This window comes from Ostrinia furnacalis, unplaced genomic scaffold (genome assembly GCF_004193835.3).
Source record: "Ostrinia furnacalis isolate ACB-3 unplaced genomic scaffold, ASM419383v2 OfSCF4519, whole genome shotgun sequence".
NCBI lineage: Eukaryota > Metazoa > Arthropoda > Insecta > Lepidoptera > Crambidae > Ostrinia > Ostrinia furnacalis.
In genome coordinates, this window is record NW_021134758.1 from 15,055 (window position 1) to 37,287 (window position 22,233).

The 22,233-nt window shown below is 42.0% G+C and overlaps 1 protein-coding gene across 1 annotated transcript; it reads right to left on the reverse strand.

The window, feature by feature from the left end:
- Window positions 1-265: 265 nt before the first annotated feature.
- Window positions 266-21,651, reverse strand: LOC114359622 (uncharacterized). The gene is made up of 19 exons (XM_028314087.1): window positions 21,616-21,651; window positions 21,284-21,353; window positions 20,660-20,823; window positions 20,492-20,590; window positions 19,529-19,691; window positions 18,867-19,077; window positions 17,424-17,552; window positions 16,737-16,924; window positions 15,960-16,062; window positions 15,473-15,622; window positions 12,152-12,262; window positions 8,500-8,635; window positions 5,844-6,007; window positions 4,851-5,004; window positions 3,912-4,130; window positions 3,313-3,524; window positions 1,782-1,928; window positions 1,026-1,183; window positions 266-572 (listed from the first exon to the last, which is right to left on the reverse strand). The coding sequence occupies exons 2-19, from the start codon at window positions 21,340-21,342 to the stop codon at window positions 266-268; spliced, it is 2,874 nt and encodes a 957-aa protein (XP_028169888.1). The 5' UTR covers window positions 21,343-21,353; window positions 21,616-21,651.
- Window positions 21,652-22,233: the final 582 nt, after the last annotated feature.

Genomic DNA, 22,233 nt, shown 5'->3' on the forward strand with positions numbered 1-22,233 from the left:
TTTTTATTTCACAAAACTACAAAACCAAGGTAGTAAATGACAATTTACATAGTTTTATAGGTTTTCATAGGTCGTAACGGAACACCCAGGTAAGGTATTATGCAAGGGTAAATTGATAATTTAGCTTAAATATTTAATGTGTTATGGTATTTGATATGTAATATACCATTTCTTCACATATTTTAAATGAATTATGGTCTTTTAAATGAAATAAAATGATTTTTCGTCGCTTCATAATTTAATGCACACAATTTATGAAACTAATTTAAGCAGAAGTTTTTACGGGCACGAAGCGGTGCACGTTGGAGCCGGCCAGCACGTGCCAGCCCGCCGGCCTATAGAGGTGCGTCACCTTGGCGAGGTGCTGTATCCAGCCCATCTGCAGGAAGCTGAAGGCGAGCGTCTGTGGCACGCTGTAGGCGGGCACGGGCACGAAGCGGTGCACGTTGGAGCCGGCCAGGACATACGGCTGCCCGCGCACCTGCTCCGCCGAGTCTAACTCTAGTACGATAGCTTCGCTTTCCGTGCTCTTGCGGGCTTCTTTGACTGATTGGACGGACGCCTCTGGGACTCTGGAATGAGGCGTTTTTGTGCTGAAAATTAACACATCAGAGGGCGGAGTAATAAGCGATGTTCAGTTGCTCGTCTGAGATTTTGAAAGAAAGAGAGATTTAATCTGTGCATCCATAATTTACGTGTATTGAGCAGCAGCTGCGGAGCAGAATTAGCCACCTGGTCGCAGTAGAGAGATTTGGAGAATCCAGGGGAAGAGTGAGGATGGTCCGAGCATGCAGATTTCATAGGCTTGGGATCTCAACTTTCTTCATTTTACCAGAGGCAATCTTCCTCACTTTATTGACGAGGCCTGATATTAGAACATTTATGTCGTAATCGCCTCTTAAGAATAAGGGTGCCTGTGGTAAAATGAAGGAAGTTGAGATCCCAAGCCTATGAAAGCTGCAGCTCGGGCCACAGGTCGCGCTGGTCGGCAGGCTGCTGGTTACAGTCGGGCTCGGTATACTGACTGGGCCGCGCTGTGGTCCTCGCTGGCGCGCTCCTCGGGCTCCTCCCAGGGCCGGAAGAGGTCGTCGTCGTTGTCCATCTCCACGCCGCGCAGCGCCTCGGTCTGCTGCAGCTCGGGCCACAGGTCGCGCTGCGTCGGCAGAACCGCGTAGTTCTCCACCTGACATGATAAGGGAAAACATTTTAGATGTTAACCTGGCAATAGAACCAGGCCTGTTCATCTCCGCGAGTTTACATCGAAAACAAAATAAGCACGATGGCACCCTACAGGATTACTATTCGACAAGGCCTCACATACGAGCGAGCATTGACTCACGCACGCGTATTCTTGTGTATGATGGAAAAAAATAAAGAAAATGGTGTACCTACCAAATACTGTGCAGTATTTAACTGCCTGAAGACACTGAGAGGTAATAAGTGGTTAATATTATTCATGATAATTTATGCTTAATCATGTATTTCCTCCGCCATTTTCTGCAGTTTGGCACCTCACGTCACACATCATTTTACCGAAGCCAGCCCTATGGCTTCGGCGCACTACCGATCACTGACGTTTGTCAACAAAATGGTGCTTGACTCTTGAGATAAGCTAAATTACACCATATTGTTAATGACATTGAGCACACAATTTTTTAAATACCTTCTCGAAGTAAATCTTCTGTACGTAGTACTTATTATTATTCTGTGTTACGAGCAAAAAAGGTCTAAGCATTTTAAAAAGTCTGCTGCTGTTTTTTAAAGCACTCTTCTGTATTGACCTGGTAGTGGCTGAAGATGGCGAACAGCTTGACGCGCGGCGTGAGCATGGTGTCCCAGCAGCGCTCGCGGATCCAGCGCGTCACCTTGTCCTGCGCGCGGATGCGAGCCTCCGTGGCCAAGCGGAGCTCCTCGCGCTCGCGCTCCGCCTGAGAGAAATATACAAGACTTATTGAACACGTTTACAAAAAGAGAAGTCAGTTCACAAAAGAAGAGATCAAGTAGTTAACTTCGTACTATGGTTCCAGAAGAGTAGAATAGGCCACTTCTACTTTTCCAAGGATGCAGGTGTAACGTATTTTACAACATCCTCGGAACAAACATTCAAACACCTAAGAGGCCAATAACAGGGTTCCTCATCCCGTCTGGTTAGCTCGGGGAGGGCCAAGCCATCCATTTACCACTGGTAAATTAGAGAGGGTGAGAGGGACGTCGACCACGGTCCAGAAGTCATGGTGTGGGCAGGCTCTCCACTGGGTGGATTGACGATCTGGTTAAACCTTTTAAAATGTAATTATAAATGGTGTAACGTCAGTGACTGGCCTGCTTGAGGCGCTCCTTCCTGTGCTCGTGGTGCAGGTTGAACTCGGCCAGCGAGAGCTGGTGCAGCGGGCGCTCGGCCAGGTTCCCCTCCAGCAGTCCGTCGCCTGTACCTGCTTCAGGCGCTCCTTCCTGTGCTCGTGGTGCAGGTTGAACTCGGCCAGCGAGAGCTGGTGCAGCGGGCGCTCGGCCAGGTTCCCCTCCAGCAGTCCGTCGCCTGTACCTGCTTCAGGCGCTCCTTCCTGTGCTCGTGGTGCAGGTTGAACTCGGCCAGCGAGAGCTGGTGCAGCGGGCGCTCGGCCAGGTTCCCCTCCAGCAGTCCGTCGCCTGTACCTGCTTCAGGCGCTCCTTCCTGTGCTCGTGGTGCAGGTTGAACTCGGCCAGCGAGAGCTGGTGCAGCGGGCGCTCGGCCAGGTTCCCCTCCAGCAGTCCGTCGCCTGTACCTGCTTCAGGCGCTCCTTCCTGTGCTCGTGGTGCAGGTTGAACTCGGCCAGCGAGAGCTGGTGCAGCGGGCGCTCGGCCAGGTTCCCCTCCAGCAGTCCGTCGCCTGTACCTGCTTCAGGCGCTCCTTCCTGTGCTCGTGGTGCAGGTTGAACTCGGCCAGCGAGAGCTGGTGCAGCGGGCGCTCGGCCAGGTTCCCCTCCAGCAGTCCGTCGCCTGTACCTGCTTCAGGCGCTCCTTCCTGTGCTCGTGGTGCAGGTTGAACTCGGCCAGCGAGAGCTGGTGCAGCGGGCGCTCGGCCAGGTTCCCCTCCAGCAGTCCGTCGCCTGTACCTGCTTCAGGCGCTCCTTCCTGTGCTCGTGGTGCAGGTTGAACTCGGCCAGCGAGAGCTGGTGCAGCGGGCGCTCGGCCAGGTTCCCCTCCAGCAGTCCGTCGCCTGTACCTGCTTCAGGCGCTCCTTCCTGTGCTCGTGGTGCAGGTTGAACTCGGCCAGCGAGAGCTGGTGCAGCGGGCGCTCGGCCAGGTTCCCCTCCAGCAGTCCGTCGCCTGTACCTGCTTCAGGCGCTCCTTCCTGTGCTCGTGGTGCAGGTTGAACTCGGCCAGCGAGAGCTGGTGCAGCGGGCGCTCGGCCAGGTTCTCCTCCAACAGCGCGACCAGGCGCGCGCGCACGCTGTCGAAGACGCGCAGCACTTCCTCGCGCGCGCGTTTATAGTCCATTGCCTCCTCGTGGACTTTCTTGTCTTCTTGCAGGTCCAGGTAGTTCTCTGATGGGAACGATATTGGCGTATTAGGCACAGTAGTTGTCTAGACTGCGATGAAAGAAACAGTTGTAGTTGGCAAAGTGGAAACGCGTTTTTTTATCCAAATGTTTTTGTAACCGTCAGTTGGCGCTATAAAACAGAAATGTAACCGATATGATCATTACATGCAAAGAAGAACAGAATATACGTGACCGTTATACTTCCAACCCTCTCACTCTGAATTTGACAAAATATGTAATGACAGAATCGTCTACTTTGTCCATGTTAATTTAGACATCTTCCAGTATAGATGGGGTAGTTTTAATCGCTGGTAAACCTTTTCAAATACTGATTGTTCGAATCTATATTTGCTTTATTAGATTATAAAATATAGAAGCAAACAGCACTCACTCTCCCTATCGCCAATGATGATCATGGTCTCCATACTATCGAACAGGCTGGGGCTGAGCTCCTCGTGCACGGGCTCGTGCTTGAGGTCGTCTCTGTCGTGCAGGAAGGCGCAGGCGACGGTGCGGTTGCCGGCCAGGTGGATGACGAACTGGTTGTCGGCGTCGATCACCGCCTGCCGCACGCCCGACTCGTAGCGGTGGCTCATCACTAGCTTCAGTTCTGGTGGAGATTTAGACCTAAAGTACGGCCAACTAGCAGCGATACAAAAGGTCGATACGACTGTCGAGTTGACAATATATTCTGTCTCTTCCCATCTTGTGTATTTGTCGTAATGTCTCGTTCTCCCGCCAAAATATGTCATAGTCAGACGGGTTCACCGATGACATTGGGTTTGTTTACATTTGGTATCGCTTCTCGTTGGCCGTACTTTAGTTCAAACACAGCGATAATCGCGCAATGAGGGTTTTCGCGATTAAAAATCCGCCAGATCCAAATGCTGCATGATTGGTGGATTTTGACATATCTGTCAATGTCACGTCAAAAATAACCAATCATGCAGCATTTGGACCTCGCGTCTACGTATTGCCACCTGGCGGATTTTTCAATCGCGAAAACCCTCATTAAACCATAACCCCACGGTACCGCCTCAGTGCCTTGCCAATAAACCTTTCAGAACCACCCAGAGACCACGCAGTTATCGTGCGTGTCTAAAGCAGGCCTTCGAGTTGCGTAGAACATTCGAATGTTTGATCAAAAGCTGTTGAAACAATCAAATACGATTTTATTATTAATACGGCAATATTTGTTATAAGCATTATTATTATATTGTCCTGTCTACCATTGTTAATCGTAATATCAGCTGCCATATTACTGAAAAATAAATCATTTCAAAGATAGATATATAAACTTGAGAAAGATGTTCTTCTGGTGTTCACTTACCATAGTCCTCGGGGAAGTCATGGCGGCGCAGGATGACGGCGCCGTCGTAACCGTACGTGAGCAACGCACGCGCGCCGAGGTAAGCGCTGAACTGCTTCATGTCGTGCCCCGTGTCTATAATCGGGCCCATCTTCACCGATACCGTCACGCCTTTCTGTACGCCAGGAAAGAGAACCTTGTTACAACTGTGCAAAGTTGTGAATCTCATAACGCTTCACCCGAAAAAAAGCCATTGGTAATGTCTGGAAGAAATTGGAAAAGTACCAAACCGTAATCATTTTGGACACCTCAAACTTGGAGATGTGGTAAGATTAATGAAGAACTTCTTCATGGAGTTTGACTTTGATGCGAGCAATCCGAGCGGCATTATTGTAGTGTGGGTGTGCACTCATAGATAATTTAGCGTGTGCCGATAACACTCAAACGTTAGCGGAAGAATGGCAGGGCGCGTTTTCGTGGATGAAACGATCTATATGGCTACTGTGGCCTAATTCACGTATTTTGACAGTCAAGATCTCGCTGACGTTCAGAAGTCGTCCCATTGAAAAACATTTGTAAATCCGTATTCACAAGGGTCATTTTGATTGAACGATTACTCCATAGGATCGCAACTCAGCGATTTGTTGTTATTGAAGTTTAGTTACGTCGTCCCATTAAAAACAGTTCTAAATCCTTATTCACAAGGGTCATTTTGATAGAACGATTACTCGATAAGATCGCATCGCAACTCAGTGTTTTGTTATCGTTGAAGTTTTGTTACACGAATAAGGTTAAAGCCTGGTCCGTGAGCACGTAGAATCCCGCCCAATGACCCCAAGCCCCATCCCTATCGCTCACGCGTAATTATGTTGCTGTCGCGCTCGCACACTCACTGCGGGCGCCCGTCACACAGTCGCGACAGCAACATAATTACGCGCGAGCGATAGGGATGGGTAGCTTGGGGTCATTGGACGGGATTCTACGTGTTACGGATCAGGCTTTACTGGTACTCACATCGCCGGCCAGCTTGAGCACGTGCACCTTCGTGGTGAGATGCGGGATGGCCAGCATGGTGTCGCGCGCGGCCAGCGGCATGAGCTTGGCGTAGGGGCCCTGCATCTTGCCCGCGAACTTGTTGTCTTTGCCCGTGTCTGCGTTGATGCAGATTATGCGCTCGCCTGCAACAGTTGGCAGGCTATACCAGTGTTCGTTCCTTCGTCTCAGCCAAATGACGTTCACTGCTGGACAAAGGCCTCCCCCCATGGTTTTCCATAATGAAAGGTTCTGCGCTGCCCGCATCCAGTCTACCATACCAGTGTATTTAACCTTTTTCACGACACGACCTCCTAGTATGAATAATTATTTCGCGACCCCCCGACTTTCACTTTTTTTTCATGCATTTTATAATGTTACAAAGATGTTGTAGATACATACAGCATTTACGCATTTGCATAATTAGATTTCGGATGAATCTATCTTAAAACTTATCTATATTAGAGTCGCGACCCACAGGTTGTAAAACACTGGACTATACCCACGGGATATAAGGGGCGTGGCATCGATATGTCACGAGAAAACAGTCTGCAGATATGTCAGAACATGTAGAATTACATATAGAACTTCAGCCACGTATACCTGAGTATTTCTCAAAAAAAATGTACGTAACGAAATAGTAGTAACGAAATAGTAAGGCCATAAGGCTTGTTATACATTGGCGAAATATTGTGAATGCTCTTCATTTATTCAATTCGAAATATTTGTAAGTATGCACCCAAATACGGGGTAATATTAAGGGTTTAGAAATAAAATAAGGGAGTAATCATTCGTACTATTTTAATAAAATTATTTTTGTTCCATCATGTTTATCCATTTTGAGTCGTTCTCTGTAAGCTTTTTGCCTTTCGGCATTGGTTTTTGGCGGCATTCCTAAAAAAACAAAAGAAGTAATCACATAAAAACGTAATCTAAATGATTTGATAATTTTTTGCTGGTGGCACTTCTGTAAAGCAGATAGTATCCAATCCTTTTGTTATTAACGCTCTATATTTTTTGAAATAAATTAAGTAGTGAATATTACTATGCTTAGTCAGGTAATAACAGTATACACTCAGCATTATGTTGTACTTTTTCGTAACGTAACGAAATTCGTAAAAAACGTAACGAAATATTAGACAAAATGAGATCAGAAACAAGTATTTTTTTGATAAAATTTGTTACAGCAAATATAAAAGCTTACTAAATGTTCGTACCACACGTATTACAAAAAATGGTTAAATGAAGACTTACCGTTCTATATAAAATCGCTGATTTTACTGCCTGTTACGAAAAAGTAATCCCACAAAACACACACGTTTTCACTAATTTTCGCGATAGATGTTATGGCGGAGACGTCAGGCCAACAGCCATTCAGAGTGCAGCTATTGTTGTCCGTGTAAAATAAATACGGAATTGTTCAGAAACCATGGGAAAGTAGAAATAAATCGTAACTAAAGAGTAAATAACGAAATAGTAAATGAGAGCGACTCATTTTGTTTTTTTGCTTTAAATTGCCAATTCATTATGACACCCCATAGAAAATCAATTTGATACAGAAACTGCGATTACTGTAGAACGATAATACAAAGAAATTTACAATAATTTAGTTACGTATCGCATTTTATGAAACAAAAATACATGAAAAAGCTAGGGTGGCAAACAGGTTTTTGTATGAAAGGTAAAAAAGGACTATTTTTAAAATATCTAAATATTTGGTAATAAGTAGGATTATAGCTATAATTCTTCGTTATCTTAAAGATTAATATTCATCCTTCAAAATTGTGTGTGTGTTTTTTTTGTGTGATGATTTATAAATATAAAACTTTTGAACTGTTTCAAAGCACACTTTTTTTTTTCAAAATGTACATTTTTTTTGAGAAATACTCACCTAGTCTCTGTATAAAAGTCTCTGTGTAAAAGTGAGCGGGGACAAGAACGGTAATTAAAATCGTACTTTAGACTGCTTTTATCTCAACTTCTTAAAATGGCGTTCATGAAATAATTACAATTATTAATAACTAGCGGCCGTCCGCGACTTCGTACGCGTGGATCCCGTTTTACCCCCTTCCCGCTTTTCTGTTGAAATTTTTCCTGAATTTTCTTTGTTATAAACCTCACGGAGCCCGAGACCTTTCCAACGAATGCAAAACCGTGGAAATCGGTTCGTGCGTTCTGGAGTTACAGCGTCAGGGAGGAAAACCGGACTTATTTTTATTTATATAAATATTGCCCTAGTTTTTTAATTTGGAATAAGGCTAGAGATCACCTCAACCTGATAATGATAGTGATCTAGGGCCTACGCTAAAGCTCGCACGGGCGCACGCATGCGTGTGCGAGAAAGTTCCACACATTTTGGGGTGGTCGTGCGTGTCAGTGCATTAAGAAGCGGACACGAGCATAAAATGCAAGCAGATTGGCGTCAGACGGGACTATTCCCACCTCTGGTTCCCACCGCTTCAACTCCTGTGTGGTCTACAGCTTGACCGCCAATAAAAACCTAACCAGTGAAGGTCAAGTATGTCCCATCACCAGTGAAGGTCAAGTGTTGTGGGCGTCAAACGTCCGAAGTTTCGGCGCAACTTTTAGCGTAGGCCCTAAGACGAAGCGGTTCCAGAACCGTTCCCTGATGACTCACCGATGGCGTACTTGTCGGAGAACAGCACGAGGCTGAAGCAGCGCATGGCGTCGCCCACCTTCATGAGGAAGCAGTCCGCCAGCCCGCGGCCCAGCTCTGTGTACCGCACCAGCGACAGCTTGTAGTCCTCCGACAGCTGCCGGCAGAACACTAGCTATTATTTCTTACAAGCTTTATATTGACTTCACTTGTTAGTATGTGTGGGACAAATCTTGCAACTGATTGACCGATTGAGCTGAAATTTGGTATACTTATGTAAGTACGATGACAATGCAATGTTATGGTACCATTGAGCTGGTCTGATGATGGAGTCAGGAGGTGGCCATAGGAAGACCTAAACGAAACGGCGGAAACTCATGGAGTTTGGGTTCGTTGGATTTGTCTTTTCAAGCACTTTGGTGCTTAATGATCACAGGACAACCAGAGATTGAGATACTAAAAAGTGTAAAATAAAATTATAATTAAAAAAACTTTTTTAAAAACAAGCTTTATTCTGAAATGCAGTTGTACTAATACGAAAAAAATAATTGTATGCAAGGTTCAAAAAATTTCGAAAGCTTGTAGCGCAAACAGAAAAAAAGAGGAATAAATTCTATGCGCGATACAAGCTTTCGAAATTTTTTGAACCTTGCATACAATTATTTTTTTCGTATTATTTTATGCTAGACAAGGCAGGTATTTGACCGCAATCATACCTGGTGTTAAGTGAGATGCAGTCTAGGATGGTACATATCTGCCCTGTAAGTGCCTATTCACTCTCGCCTTGAAAACGCTTGAAAATACTTACTACTAGCACAGAATTACTAATAAGTTACTTCGTAACAGATACATCGGTTCCTAACAAAACGACTAATAACTAAGATTTATTTATTTATTTAATAGGACAACCAACAAGACATACACTAGAATTTATTATTTATATAGATTCAAGCGACGCGCACGCGATGACGTGCAGCGGTGTGAGAATACGTTATGGTTGGTTCAATACTTGCACGTTCGAAGCGAACATACGCTAAGCGGTGGGTAGGTACTTAGCGCGCGAACTTGAGCGAGGGACGGAGGTCTATCATTGTAGTATTTAGGTAGGCTAGGTATTTGTAAAACACCAGCAATCTCGCAGGAATCATAAGCAACAAACGTTTAATTTTGTTCTACGACTTAAAAAATGGCTAGTTTTTTTTATACTAAAATTTTATTAATTAAATTTTCTAATGTTTACACGCCTACAACGTAACTTATGTTGTTTATAATTTCCTATCCATAAATGAATAAAAAACTTATTTCAGGTTATTTCTGAATTCATCCCCTAAATAGGGCTATAAATTCTGAAAATCGACATAGGTATTGTATGATTTATCGGATCACTCATTACAAAAACAATGTGATAAGACTACATACATACACACGGGCGAAGTCGCGGGCAAATTTAGTGTAGTATAAGATTTGTTATAGTAATAAATAATATTAATTCGTTGCCGAACATTCAAAGATCTAGCTAGCTATCAATATGAGCTTGGTCAGGCTGCACGCGTGCCCTCTATGGACACTCTAATAAGATTTCATTTATGTTGCGCGTCGTGTCTTCCGTAAAGATGTATGTTGTAGCACGTGACTCAATAGATGGCGCTGTACGACTTTAAATCGCGATTGCATTTGATTTTTTTCGTTTCTTTTAATACTTCCCTGCATAGTATACAGACTTAATAATCTGGGGGCACAGCCCCCGCCAAGTTGAGTAATATAATTTTTGAATGGCAACGCAATACTAACGTATTGAAGTTGCCAATTCATTAAGATTAGTTTAGTTTCCCTAGTATCCTACTAATATTATAAATGCGAAAGTTTGTATGAATGTTAGAATGTCATGATTGTATGTTACTCTTTCACGCAAAAAACTACTGAACGGATTAAAACTTTACAGTACTATTATTGTTTGTAACCCAGATTATCATAATATAAGCTATAAAGGACAATGACCAAAAATGTATGGAGTGTGGTCCAAATGTCCACCACTAACGAGACCTATGTAGTAAAATAGTCTACTAAATACTGATTCCTTATAACCAAACGGCAATCAAAAATATACTGTCAGTAAAAAGTTATGACTGAATGAAAAGTCATGTTTTTTACCTTTTTATCGGAAAAATGTTCTTGTTATCATTCTATCCATCGCACATTTTGGATTAATCTATGCATGTTATGTCATGTCGCTTAGTGTGCCGTGTTAGATTCTCGCTAAAAGAAAAAAAAAATAAGCTCAGAAGAAAGACAACAATATTGGAATTATGGCCGGGTGGTCGCTTCTCCGCCCCTATTGGTTGTAGGGTGATGTTATATAACCTAAAACCATCCTTGATAAATGGGCTATCCATAACAAAAATAATTTTTCAAATCGGACCTGTAGTTCCTGAGATTAGCGCGTAAACTAATACAATTTTTCATACGGTCATAACTTTTTACTGACAGCTTTAGATTTTTTTTTCTTCCCGTACTGAAAGTTAATCTCTATTTAATGGACTATAAGCCAATATAGGTCTCATTAGTGGTGGACATTTGGACCACTTTTGGTCATTGTCCTTTATGCCGATCTGTGACCAGGGGCGTAGCTACTAAGGGGTAAGGCGGGGCAGTGCCCCCTAAGCTTGGGGGCCCCTGAATCTTTACCAGAAAATCTTAATTGAACTAAACTTTTAAAAATTTCTCCCATTTTCAAAATAAATAGAGAGAAATTCGAAAGTTATACCTAGGGAATTCCCCTAAATTCTTTCTGTGGGTTGGCAGTGTTGTAAATTTGACGGATAGCGATATGTGCGTTTTATTGTGAAGAAGTGAAGAGAAGAGAAGAGAACGGTTAAAAAAAATAATGCTGTATCAGGAGTAAGTAAGCTGAATGTCGATAAATTTAATAAAACCTAACCAGTTTAGATTGCAGTAGGGCCCCATTTTTTATTTGCCCCAGGGCCCTTGGTTATCTAGCTACGCCACTGTCTGTGACCCTAAATTTCACACGGGCGAAGCCGCGGGCAAAAACTATCATCAATCATATTCAGAACTTTGAGACACAAAATATGACTTGAGATAATACTTTTTTCGAGGTAATTTAAATAAGACCTTACTAAACATAAAGTCTGTTCGCCGAAAGTTGATAAAAAAATTTAAATATCAGAGGTGCTAAACTCATTATAAATTGCAGCCCGCTAATTATTTTTGTCGATATAATGAAAAAGTTGGTAGATTATCATTAATATCATTATTATCTCTTTTAAATTTACGGGAATTATTCCGGTTAGGGCATATGTTGGGATACGGATCAAACACGTGGCGTCCATGTGTTGGATAAAAAGTATTTCATTATTATCAAGTGGCTTATAGTGTATCCCAATGTTGGGCAAAGCCCTACCCACTGTCATACCATTCATTTCGGTCTTATGTAAAATAAATAAATCTATTCCGTTTCACACATTGCGGCCCGCCGGCCGGGGCGCTTGACGACAGCTGCGTGGCTCGTACCATGGTACTCAGTGCGCGTTGTGACAAACGACGCCCGCCATACAGAATGTCATAATTAAGCGACAGTCGCTATTGCAAGACATTTCATAATATTTATCAACTCTCGGCGAACGGACTTTGGATTCATGTTGCTCGTGCCTACCTTCAACACAAAGATGTGTCCGGCAGACATGGCGGCGGCGACCATCTCCCTGCCCGTGGGCGAGAAGGCCACCAGCGACACGATCTGGTGCGTCAGGCACATGCGGCCCACCTGCCGATGGACATTACAATAAGAGCGCTTTCACATTTAGGCGATTAAAGCTCGATTCACACATATCAGTGAAGCCACAGTTCCGTCACAGTGTCGCTCAGTTCAGTATCAGTGCTACAGTGTTGCGTCAGTGAAATATTTAGAATATTTTAAAATGTCAGAGAGCTGTTTCAATATTCTTGCTCAGAAACTATGATGTAAGTTATTTTGTTTTTGATGCCACGGCGGCGTCCGTGATCCGACAAAAAATATCGTCGTCAACGAATAAGGTAAGTGCCCCCTACTTCGGTATATTAAGGCTCTTACGACTTTAACATTTTATTTAAAAATACCCAAGCATGATATCAGTATAAAAGCTTTTGTATGCTAAAATTTGGTCTTTTGGCAGTAACTTAATACATAAATTATAGTTATATAGTTTGAACTTTTTTTTATATTAATTGTTCTGCGGACCTCTTGTTTGGATCCTGTTTCGTGATAAAATTTTGCTCTGTTTCTAAGTTCGTGAACTCATGTCCCCTATTTCGGGATAAGGTTTTATGCATCGAGTTAGGATATTTTAATAATGATTAAGGGTTTAATAAATTTAAAAACGATAATTATAAATTTAAAATAAATGAACTAATGTGAAATTGACGATATAACTTACCTGAAATATTTATGAGAAATAATGTGAGTCTAGCTAGGTACGTACCTACGTATAAAATTGTTATTTGTTAATTCTAACAATATGTGAAAATATTTATATAACCATTAGAAATGTGGGGAGAACTTACCACCCACCCCCCTCGTACCCATAAAATTTTTATTTGTTTTTTCTGACGATAAGTATGTGAAAATATTTATATAAGCCATTAGAGGGGGGGGGGGGGCTAACCTCCTAAACCCACCCCTGGAGCTGCTTCAAGTAAGGTTAGCCCCCACCCCCTGAAAATAGCCCCAGATACGCCAATAACTCAATAAAAAGTAAGTAGTAATTTCTTAAGTAGGTAGGTAAGAATTAAAAACTAAAAAATATGTCGATTTCTTTGATGGTATGTGTCATAAAAGAACCTAACACTATACATTTATATATCACGAACTTAGAAAAAAGTAACAATAATACGGTTTCTTGTTTCGTGATACTGATTATTCAAAATTCTCCAAGTAAAATTCATGGATAATTGTCAAATTGTGTCAATTAACTATTATCTATCCCATATACAATATAAATAAACCAAGATAAATAAAACAAATCGAATTAAAACCAAAATTACGCTGTTAGTACTTATGCTAATTTATCTTAAAATTGGCCATTTATGTGAACTTCAAACTCGTGTCATAATTGTAGTGAACGAAACATATACCGAATTTAGGTCACGAGAAACTTAAATAAATGGATTATTTGTTTCATAACTTACATTTAAATTATCATAAATAATTATTTAAAAACCAAGCATCAAAATGTCACGAAATAGGGGACACCCGAAAAATAATATGTACGCTATTTCGTGAGTCAATTAATCGCAATTTTAAAGGAATTCTACGTTTTCATATAACTTTTTTCTAAGCCAAATCAATTGTAAAGGAACACATGAAACCACTATTACAAGTTTTATTCAAATGGACGTTCCTTCGCCTTTCTATAAGCTTAAGAAGTTGGAGCGCTAACCTTACGGTGAGAGCAACCTTTGCACGCCAGACGGCTGTTTTTGGCTCTCTGAGAGTTTGAAGCTTCGTATTGCTCTCATTTTTGGCGCCACAATGTTGGTTTTTTAGATAGCTTAAAGAATAGAGTTTTTGTAGTAATGAAGAATTTTTATAAATAATATTCCATTTGCTTGTTATTTGAGCTAGAAAAAAAACTTACGAACTTACGTAATATCACGAACTAGTAGCCGTTTACCTTACGTCCGTGATTACCGGTGTCGGCACCGACACTGAGAGCACTGTGTCGTCACTGACACTGACAAGTGGGGATGCGTTCATAGAAACTGTATGAAAAAATATTTCGTACTTAACCTGAACTGTGACTTCACAGATATGTGTGAATCGGCCTTTAGCAGCGCGACAAACGCGCGACAGACGCGCTGCCGAAAATTTCATACTATGTGACAGCGAATGCATGCCTTCACATTATGAAAACGCCGCTGCCGCGCTGCTGTCGCGCTACTAACCCCTAATGTGAAAGCGCTTTGAAAGTCTTTATTCAGCACAATGTGGCGGACAAAGCAAGAGTACCTAGACAAGATTATCTTAAAAATAAAAATATGATGAACAGGCGCCCGCTCAGCAAAAATCGCGACATGCGTACCTACTTGTATTCGTCGAGAAGCTGGTTTTCAGCGGTTTTGAGGTACGTCCCTCTGGTCGAGACGGTTTGATCAGACATTACAAATAAGCTACCACCTGATAGAGTTAACTGCACCTGGCAGCCGTGACGTCACGGAAACGCTCCGGTACGGACTCACGGGGGAGTTGCATTATTCCATTTTTGGGAAAGAAACAAAAAGGCTTCTTGGTGGGAACGTAAAGCGTCATGTGCAGCAGTTTTATTTTATTTTTCTTCAATGTGTAATAATGGTGGATTATTAACATTAAGTGTTCGTGATCGTGCATGAGTGTAAGCAAATTAAACAAAACAGTGCAACATCAGTTTTCAAGTTCTCAAGTGTCACCACATCTTTACTCACATTCAAAGTTGTCCGACGTGGTAAAAATCGGAACTAAAAATCTAGTATTGATAGTAGCAGCCTCCTGACAATGTCAGAACTGGGACGGTTCAGTGTTGGACATCTAGGACCTTATTACAAAAAAGATAAACCCGAGACGAACTCTGGTTTAAAATGACATTTCCATACTAAATGTCAATTTAAACCAGGGTTTAAACCGAGTCTAACTTTTTGTAATAAGGGGGATATAGTTTAGATATGTCGGCCGTTTGGTGTAGTGGTTCGAAACGGACTACTATTCCGGAGGTAGCGGGTTCGATTCCCGCACAGTACAAACATTTGTGTGCATGAACATATTTGTTTGTATTGAACTGGGTGTTTTCTATGTATATAATAAGTATTTATTTAAAAAAAAAAAGTATTTAAGTATGTTTATATCCGTTGTCTAGTACCCATAGTACAAGCTTTGCTTAGTTTGGGACTAGAAGCGCAGTGTAAAATGTCCAAGGATATAAATTAATTAATTTATTTATTTATATCTCCAGCTTGTTCAACCCACCTTGTCAATCTCGACGCGGTCTTCATTGTCTCGTATGGCGGCCAGCATAAGCCCGTAGTTGGGGCCCACCTCGCCGAATATAGCAAGCACGGGCTCCACGGGGCTCGCCTCGAACGATATGTCGTTGCCTTCGATGGACTTTATCGCTACCTGTTGATTTAGAAGACATCGTAGTTTCGTTCCAGCCAAATAACGTCCACTGCTGGACAAAGACCTCCACAAGAATTTCCAGATACGGCTCAGCTAAACGTGCTCATTGTTGTTGGCGACGATCGAAATACGAAACCTCTGATCGGTAGTCTGGCATCTACTGCTTAGGCATTTCTGATTTTGGATCTGATATTGGTATTACTGTTTCTTTAAAAAAAAAAACATAGTTGGTTTATACTTCGACACGTCTTGTGGCGACCTCTCGTGCCTACTGATTTGGTCAGGAAAAAAATACATAAAACTAAGTGAACCTTTTATGTGTGTTTGCAAAACTTACTAATTTAGCAGACACTGCTTCATAGATGCACAGCACACCAGAGTCGTTCATCGTCGCCACGTACTTGTAGTCGGGTGCTATCAGTTGCACCTTTATGATGTTCCTGTATTTCAGACAAAAGTATTATATCAGCGCTCTATAGGAAAATTGCAAACTGGTCTATTTCAATGACTGTGTAAATAAAAATTTAACTAGACGGGCAACATTTTGTTCGAAAGTAGTCGTGTCGTAACGTCTTGTTTTTTTCTAAAACCTGCAGAGAAATCGGATGAAGAGTTGCATTTCAAGCGAGTCTTGACTCATCTCGGTCAGAAACTCATCAGGCCTCCCTCCTAACGTCTTTGGCCAGCTTGGGAATTATAAGCCAAGTCTTCAATTTTCCTCTGGTAAATTAGGAGTGGGTCGTGCTCCTGCTACAGACTAAAGCCTGGTCCGTGAGCACGTAGAATCCCGTCCGACGACCCCAAGCTGCCCATCCTTGTCGCTCGCACGTAATTATGTTGCTGTCGCGTTCGCACACTCACTGCGGGCGCGCGTCGCACGGTCGCGACAGCAATATAATTACGCGCGAGCGAGAGATAAGGATGGGTAGCTTGGGGTCATTGGACGGGATTCTACGTGCTCACGGACCAGGCTTTAAATGACCTGATGATGATGAAGCCCCTCTTACCTTTGCTTGACCTTCACTGGTTGGATTTTTGTTGGCGGTCAAGCTATAGATCCTGGCTACACAGGAGTTGCAGCGGTGGGAACGAGAAGTGGGAACAGTCCCGTTACCTCTGCTTGAAGGTGAAGATCTTGACATCCAGCTTGTCTTCGGACTCGCCGGTGATCTTGTATCCCAGCCCGCAGCGCGCCCACATTACGGCCAAGTCGCAGGTAGCGTTGGCCACCAGTCGAGTAATCACGTCCAGAGGTTTGTAGCTCCACGCTACCTTCCATTTGTGCTCGGCTTTTTTTAGCGCCTGGAATTTTTTTCATTGCAATTTGAACGTTAAGAGTGTTCAACAAGTTACCGAATGAATTTAAAGATTTGAAGTCTGGACCGTTTAAAAAGAAATTGTATGATTGGCTCCATAACAAAAATTTTTACAGTATTAAGGAATATTTTAATCATAATTTGACATAGATAGAATTTGACATAAATACTTAATTGTTTGACAATGAATGTAATAGAATAATCTCTCTTTAATGTAATTTGGTATACAATATTTTATTGAAATGACATTTTATGAAAATGATTTGCATGCTATTTTTAAAAGGCTAAACATGAGCACATTGTAAATACCAACATCCTTATACCATGTTTGAAGCAAATAAAGACATTCTTCTTATTCTTATTAACGTTATGTCGTTAGAGTGAGGCTCATAATAAATTGGAGAAATGTATTATGTGGCATAATGCTGATGTGATGTAAAGTAATGAGGATTGAAAAAGTTGTATTAAGCATGAGATCAGCTTACACGAAGAAGTTTGTCGGGGCCGTAGATCAAGAACCCGTTTCCGAACGCACATATGCATGGTTTGATTTTTCCATGTAAGTTCTCAGACCATTCCAGGTTGGTGACCATGCCTATACCGTCTGACAGCACCTAGAAAGGAACAGGTATTTAAATTACGGATTGAAATTGCACAATGGCTCTTACTGCACTTCTGAACCCAAACATGAGCTGTAATTTGAGTCCTACAGTTACAGTGAAAAAATATTTGTTACGGTTCGTCTATTTGTAAGTCTGCGGGCACGAAACTGGCGACAGCCGAGCGACGGGCGGGGCGGCGATGAGGAATAGTATGTATTGCGATCGGCCCGCTCCGCCGCCGCTTGTTTCGTGCGCGTCACCATTACAATATCATGATGTTGTATGCATCGCCCAGCGCCTCGCCGCCCCGCTGTCGCAATCGCTCGGCCCGTCGCTAGTTTCGTGCCCGCAGACTATGATTTATGTCAGTGTTTTTCAACCTTTTTCATAACACGACCCCCTTAGTATGAAAAAATTTTTAGCGACCACCCGACCGTTCGCTTTTTTTTTTCATGCGTTTTATAATGTTGCAAAGATGTTTGTAGGGACTGAATACTTCAACCCATACAACATTTGCATAATTAGATTTCGGATTAATCTGTCTTTATAAGATTTTTTTTTACTGAAGTAGTTTTTACGACCTCTCGCGACCCCCCTATAGAGGCTTGGCGACCCCCCTTGGAGGGGGTCGCGACCCACAGGTTGAAAAACACTGATTTATGTTAATTAAACTTACCAGTTGGCGCCACTGGAGAGTATGAGCTTCTGTTACTGGCTAGCGGTGAGTTGCCATCTAGTGAGTGGAAATACGCCGTAGCACAGAATAATAATAAGTACTACGTACAGAAGTTTTACTTCGCGAAAGTATTTAAAAAATTGTATGCTCAATGTCATTAACAATATGGTGTAATTTAGCCTGTCTCAAGAGTCAAGCACCATTTTGTTGACAAACGTCAGTAATCGGCACTGCGCCGAAGCTATAGGGCTGACTTCGGTAAAATGATGTGACGTGAGGTGCCAAACTGCGGAAAATGGCGGAGGAAATACATGATTTAGCATGAATTAAGTATCATGAATAATATTAACTACTTATTACACTGAGAGGTACTCAGTGTCTTGAGGCAACTTAAAAAGTACATTCTGTGTTTTTATTATTATTTAGGCAGTTAAATACTGCACAGTATTTAGTACACCATTTTCTTTATTTTCTTCCATCATACACAAGAATACGCGTGCGTGAGTCAATGTTCGCTCGTATGTGAGGCCTTGTCGAATAGTATCCTGTAGGTGGACCATCGTGCGTGTTTTGTTTTCGATTTAAACTCGCGGAGATGAACAGGCCTGGCCGTAGGTCAAAAATTTTTAGTTTTTTTCGCCTGCACTCACGCTGTAGAGGTTGGCGGCAGGGTCGATGGCGTACAGCTGGCCCTCGGCGCTCCAGCAGACGCCGACGAGCGGCGGCTCCGACACCTCCCAGCCCGTCACCTCCTGCTTGGCGCGCTGCAGCAGCAGGCTGCGCTTGTAGCACTGCGCCACCTCCCACACGATCAGCCCTTCGCCCCAGCACTCGCAGATTAGCATGTGAGTGCGGCTGGCCCTGGAATTAATGAAAAGACAAGTTACAGTTTTGGTTGACCCATAAATTAATTCGGCTGGGTATTCAAGATGTGTTCGGCCGAGGACCTCCGGTGTTTTTTGTGCGTAGCGGTAGGGAAGTCATTGGAGCATTCACTGGGGGCGAAAAACTGCCCTCAGCCGCGACTCCAGACAGAGACGGAGGTGGACGCGGGGGCGTCCCGAAGGCTCGAAGTCGTGGACTCACCGCGCGTTTCGGAGAGAGGGCGACTGCTAAGAGCGCCCAAAGAGAGAGGCTGCGGCCGTAGCGTGCACGTTAGGGGGTAAGCTCTGCCCTTTTGACAGGGAGAACCCCACATAACCAATGAGTTCCCCTCCCGAACCTTTGGCTATGGCAGTGTATTTTCCAGTCGAAAAAAAGTCACACCCTGATAAAATCTCGACCCCCTGTCATCATGCGATGCCCTACTCACATGTAGATCTGACTGCGGCGCACGACACCGGTGGGCGCGCTGACGAGGCGCTGGTGCGTGCGCCAATTCCACACTGATACTACGTAGTTGGGGAACCCGCTGAAGCCCGCCACCAGCTCGCACTCCATCATGCAGAGCCCTTTGTAGCGGTTCACTGTCTTATCTGGAAAGTAAACCACACCAAAGTCTGTTCGCCGAGAGTTGATAAAAAAAAATATCAGAGGTTCTAAACTCATTATAAATTGCGGCCCGCTAATTATTTTTGTCGATATAATGAAAAAGTTGGTAGATTATCATTATTATCTATTTATTAATTTAATAGGAATTATTCCGGTTAGGGCATACGTGGGGATACGGATCAAACACGTGGCGTCCATGTGTTGGATAAAAATTATTTCATTATTATCAAGTGGCTTATAGTGTATCCCAATGATAGACAAAACCCTACGCACTGTCATACCATTCATTTCGGTCTTATGTAAAATAAATCTATTCCGTTTCACACATTGCGGCCCGCCGGCCGGGGCGCTTGACGACAGCTGCGTGGCTCGTACCATGGTACTCAGTGCGCGTTGTGACAAACGACGCCCGCCATACAGAATGCGATAATTAAGCGACAGTCGCTATTGCAAGACATTTCATAATATTTATCAACTCTCGGCGAACAGACTTTAGATAGACTTTAGATCTTTCGAACTTCTTCGTCTCGCCAGCGCCGCGACGACAACACTAAATAGGCGTCGCGATGAACGATGAGACCCGCCAATGCTGCGCGTGTGCTGGCAAGACAACACGCCCTAAAGACGCTAGGGTGGGGGGTCCCTTTGACGTGACTATATCCCATCCCAGAGAACGCGGAATAATGAAGCCCATAACGAAATAGTGTGGCATCAATTCTTTTATATCTCAGAGTGCCAATAATGACCTAATACTTAATTTAACAGTGATTGTTATCGAACAAACCTCTCAACTCGGCAACAATATTGAATGCAGGATAATTGACAATAAATATTCTTCCATGCTTGACTTTTTCAGCAAATGCAAATGTATTACTTCTGTGTCCTGTAAAAAGAATAAAAAAAGATTTATTTACCTGCATAAGTATAATTTCTAGTCTTTAAAAATATCTACCTGCAACAACATCAACCCCATCTCCATTCTTCTGGCTGTTGGCAACATACACCAGTTCTGAATGAGTTTTCAAGTTGAAAAATACTATGTAGATGTCATGTGCTATTATGAACACATCTTTGCCCATGAAAGTCACGAAGTCCACTCTGTTGGGCAACACCCATCTACAACAAAAAAGTTTATAAGTAAATCTGGTTTCTGAGCAAACTGTAAGTTTTATAATATTTTAAACTATTATGTTGCATTTTTACTATTAAAAAAAAAAAAAAATTATCACTTCACGGGATTTCGGAGGGTAAATATTTTATTTACCAATAGGTACACATGGTGATACACCAATAATAACTGCAATTAACTTTTATTACCTGATGATGGATTAGCCAGCTTTATTTTAAGAATTTTGATACAAATGAAATTAAAAAAGTGTAATGTAATATTATTGTTACGTGGTGAAGACATCAATCTAAGAAAACAAGAAAAGATGAATGGGGTCATTTAAAAGTTTTTTTTTTACTATAAATCATAAAGTTAATATTATATTAACTTTATGCTATAAATATTATAAAAAAAACATTTTCATTATTGTTTTTCAGCAGCGTAGTGTCAATCATGTCATCCACCTACCTTACTCTTGGCTGATAAGCGGAATCATCTGGGTGGGGCTCTGGATTACTATCAGGCATGGTGATACCTACTGAAAAGTGAGAAAATGTCAAGTTTCATTGAGCAGCATTCTATAAAAATACCTGACGGATTTGAATGCAGTTATCACAATCACCCCATAATATTTTTTTACAGAAACTATTTATCGCTAAGTCTAATACATATAAGCAAAATTGTATGAGTTACAAACTTACAAAGACAAGAAAAGCGAACACTTTGGGAGGTAGGTAATATTACCAACTTACCAACCAAATTGCAATGAAAACCATTTTAAACCTTGTGAATTTACTTACGTCTTTAAAAAGATAGTGTACGACTTCACATTTACGGCTTTAACTAAATCTCAGAACTAAATAGAAATAATTTTATAAATTACACTTCTTAGCAACAGGATAAACAAACAAAATCCCAAAATCCGACAAGTCACAAAATCAAAACAAAACTGAACAAAACTGAGCAAAACTATTTTGAAACAAAGTATTTTTTAATGTCAATTATATTATTGTAAAATAAGATTGAGTTTTTTTTTTTCCAATTATAAATGGAAACAAATGTACAAGATTCATCAAAATTAAAAAAATTATATCAAGTACCAATTGTTAAACTGTTTTTTTGAGACTACTTTGAGAATTTTTGGATTTTCTACATCATGTGATTTATTTATCATTACTTGGCATCTAAAAGTACCTGTTTTATTATCAGTTATTCTCTACACACAGAACTTGTCGATCAAAAAGAATATTTTAATTGTTGTAAATTTTGTACATTAGAGGTATGGTATAAAAAAAGTGTTATAATATAAATAAAATATTAATACGTCAAATATAATTAAATTAAATTATATTTGTACAATTCAGATATTTATTAAAGATAATTTTCGAAATCTGGACTATGCTTTGTGTAAAACGAAA

Coding starts and splice junctions, on each gene's coding strand:
- LOC114359622 (XM_028314087.1), bottom strand. CDS start 21,342: ATGCCTGATAGTAATCCAGAGCCCCACCCAGATGATTCCGCTTATCAG. Junction 19,692..20,491: donor TATTGTTGCCGAGTTGAGAG/GTTTGTTCGATA, acceptor TTTACTTTCCAG/ATAAGACAGTGAACCGCTAC. Junction 4,131..4,850: donor TGACTTCCCCGAGGACTATG/GTAAGTGAACAC, acceptor AATCTCCACCAG/AACTGAAGCTAGTGATGAGC.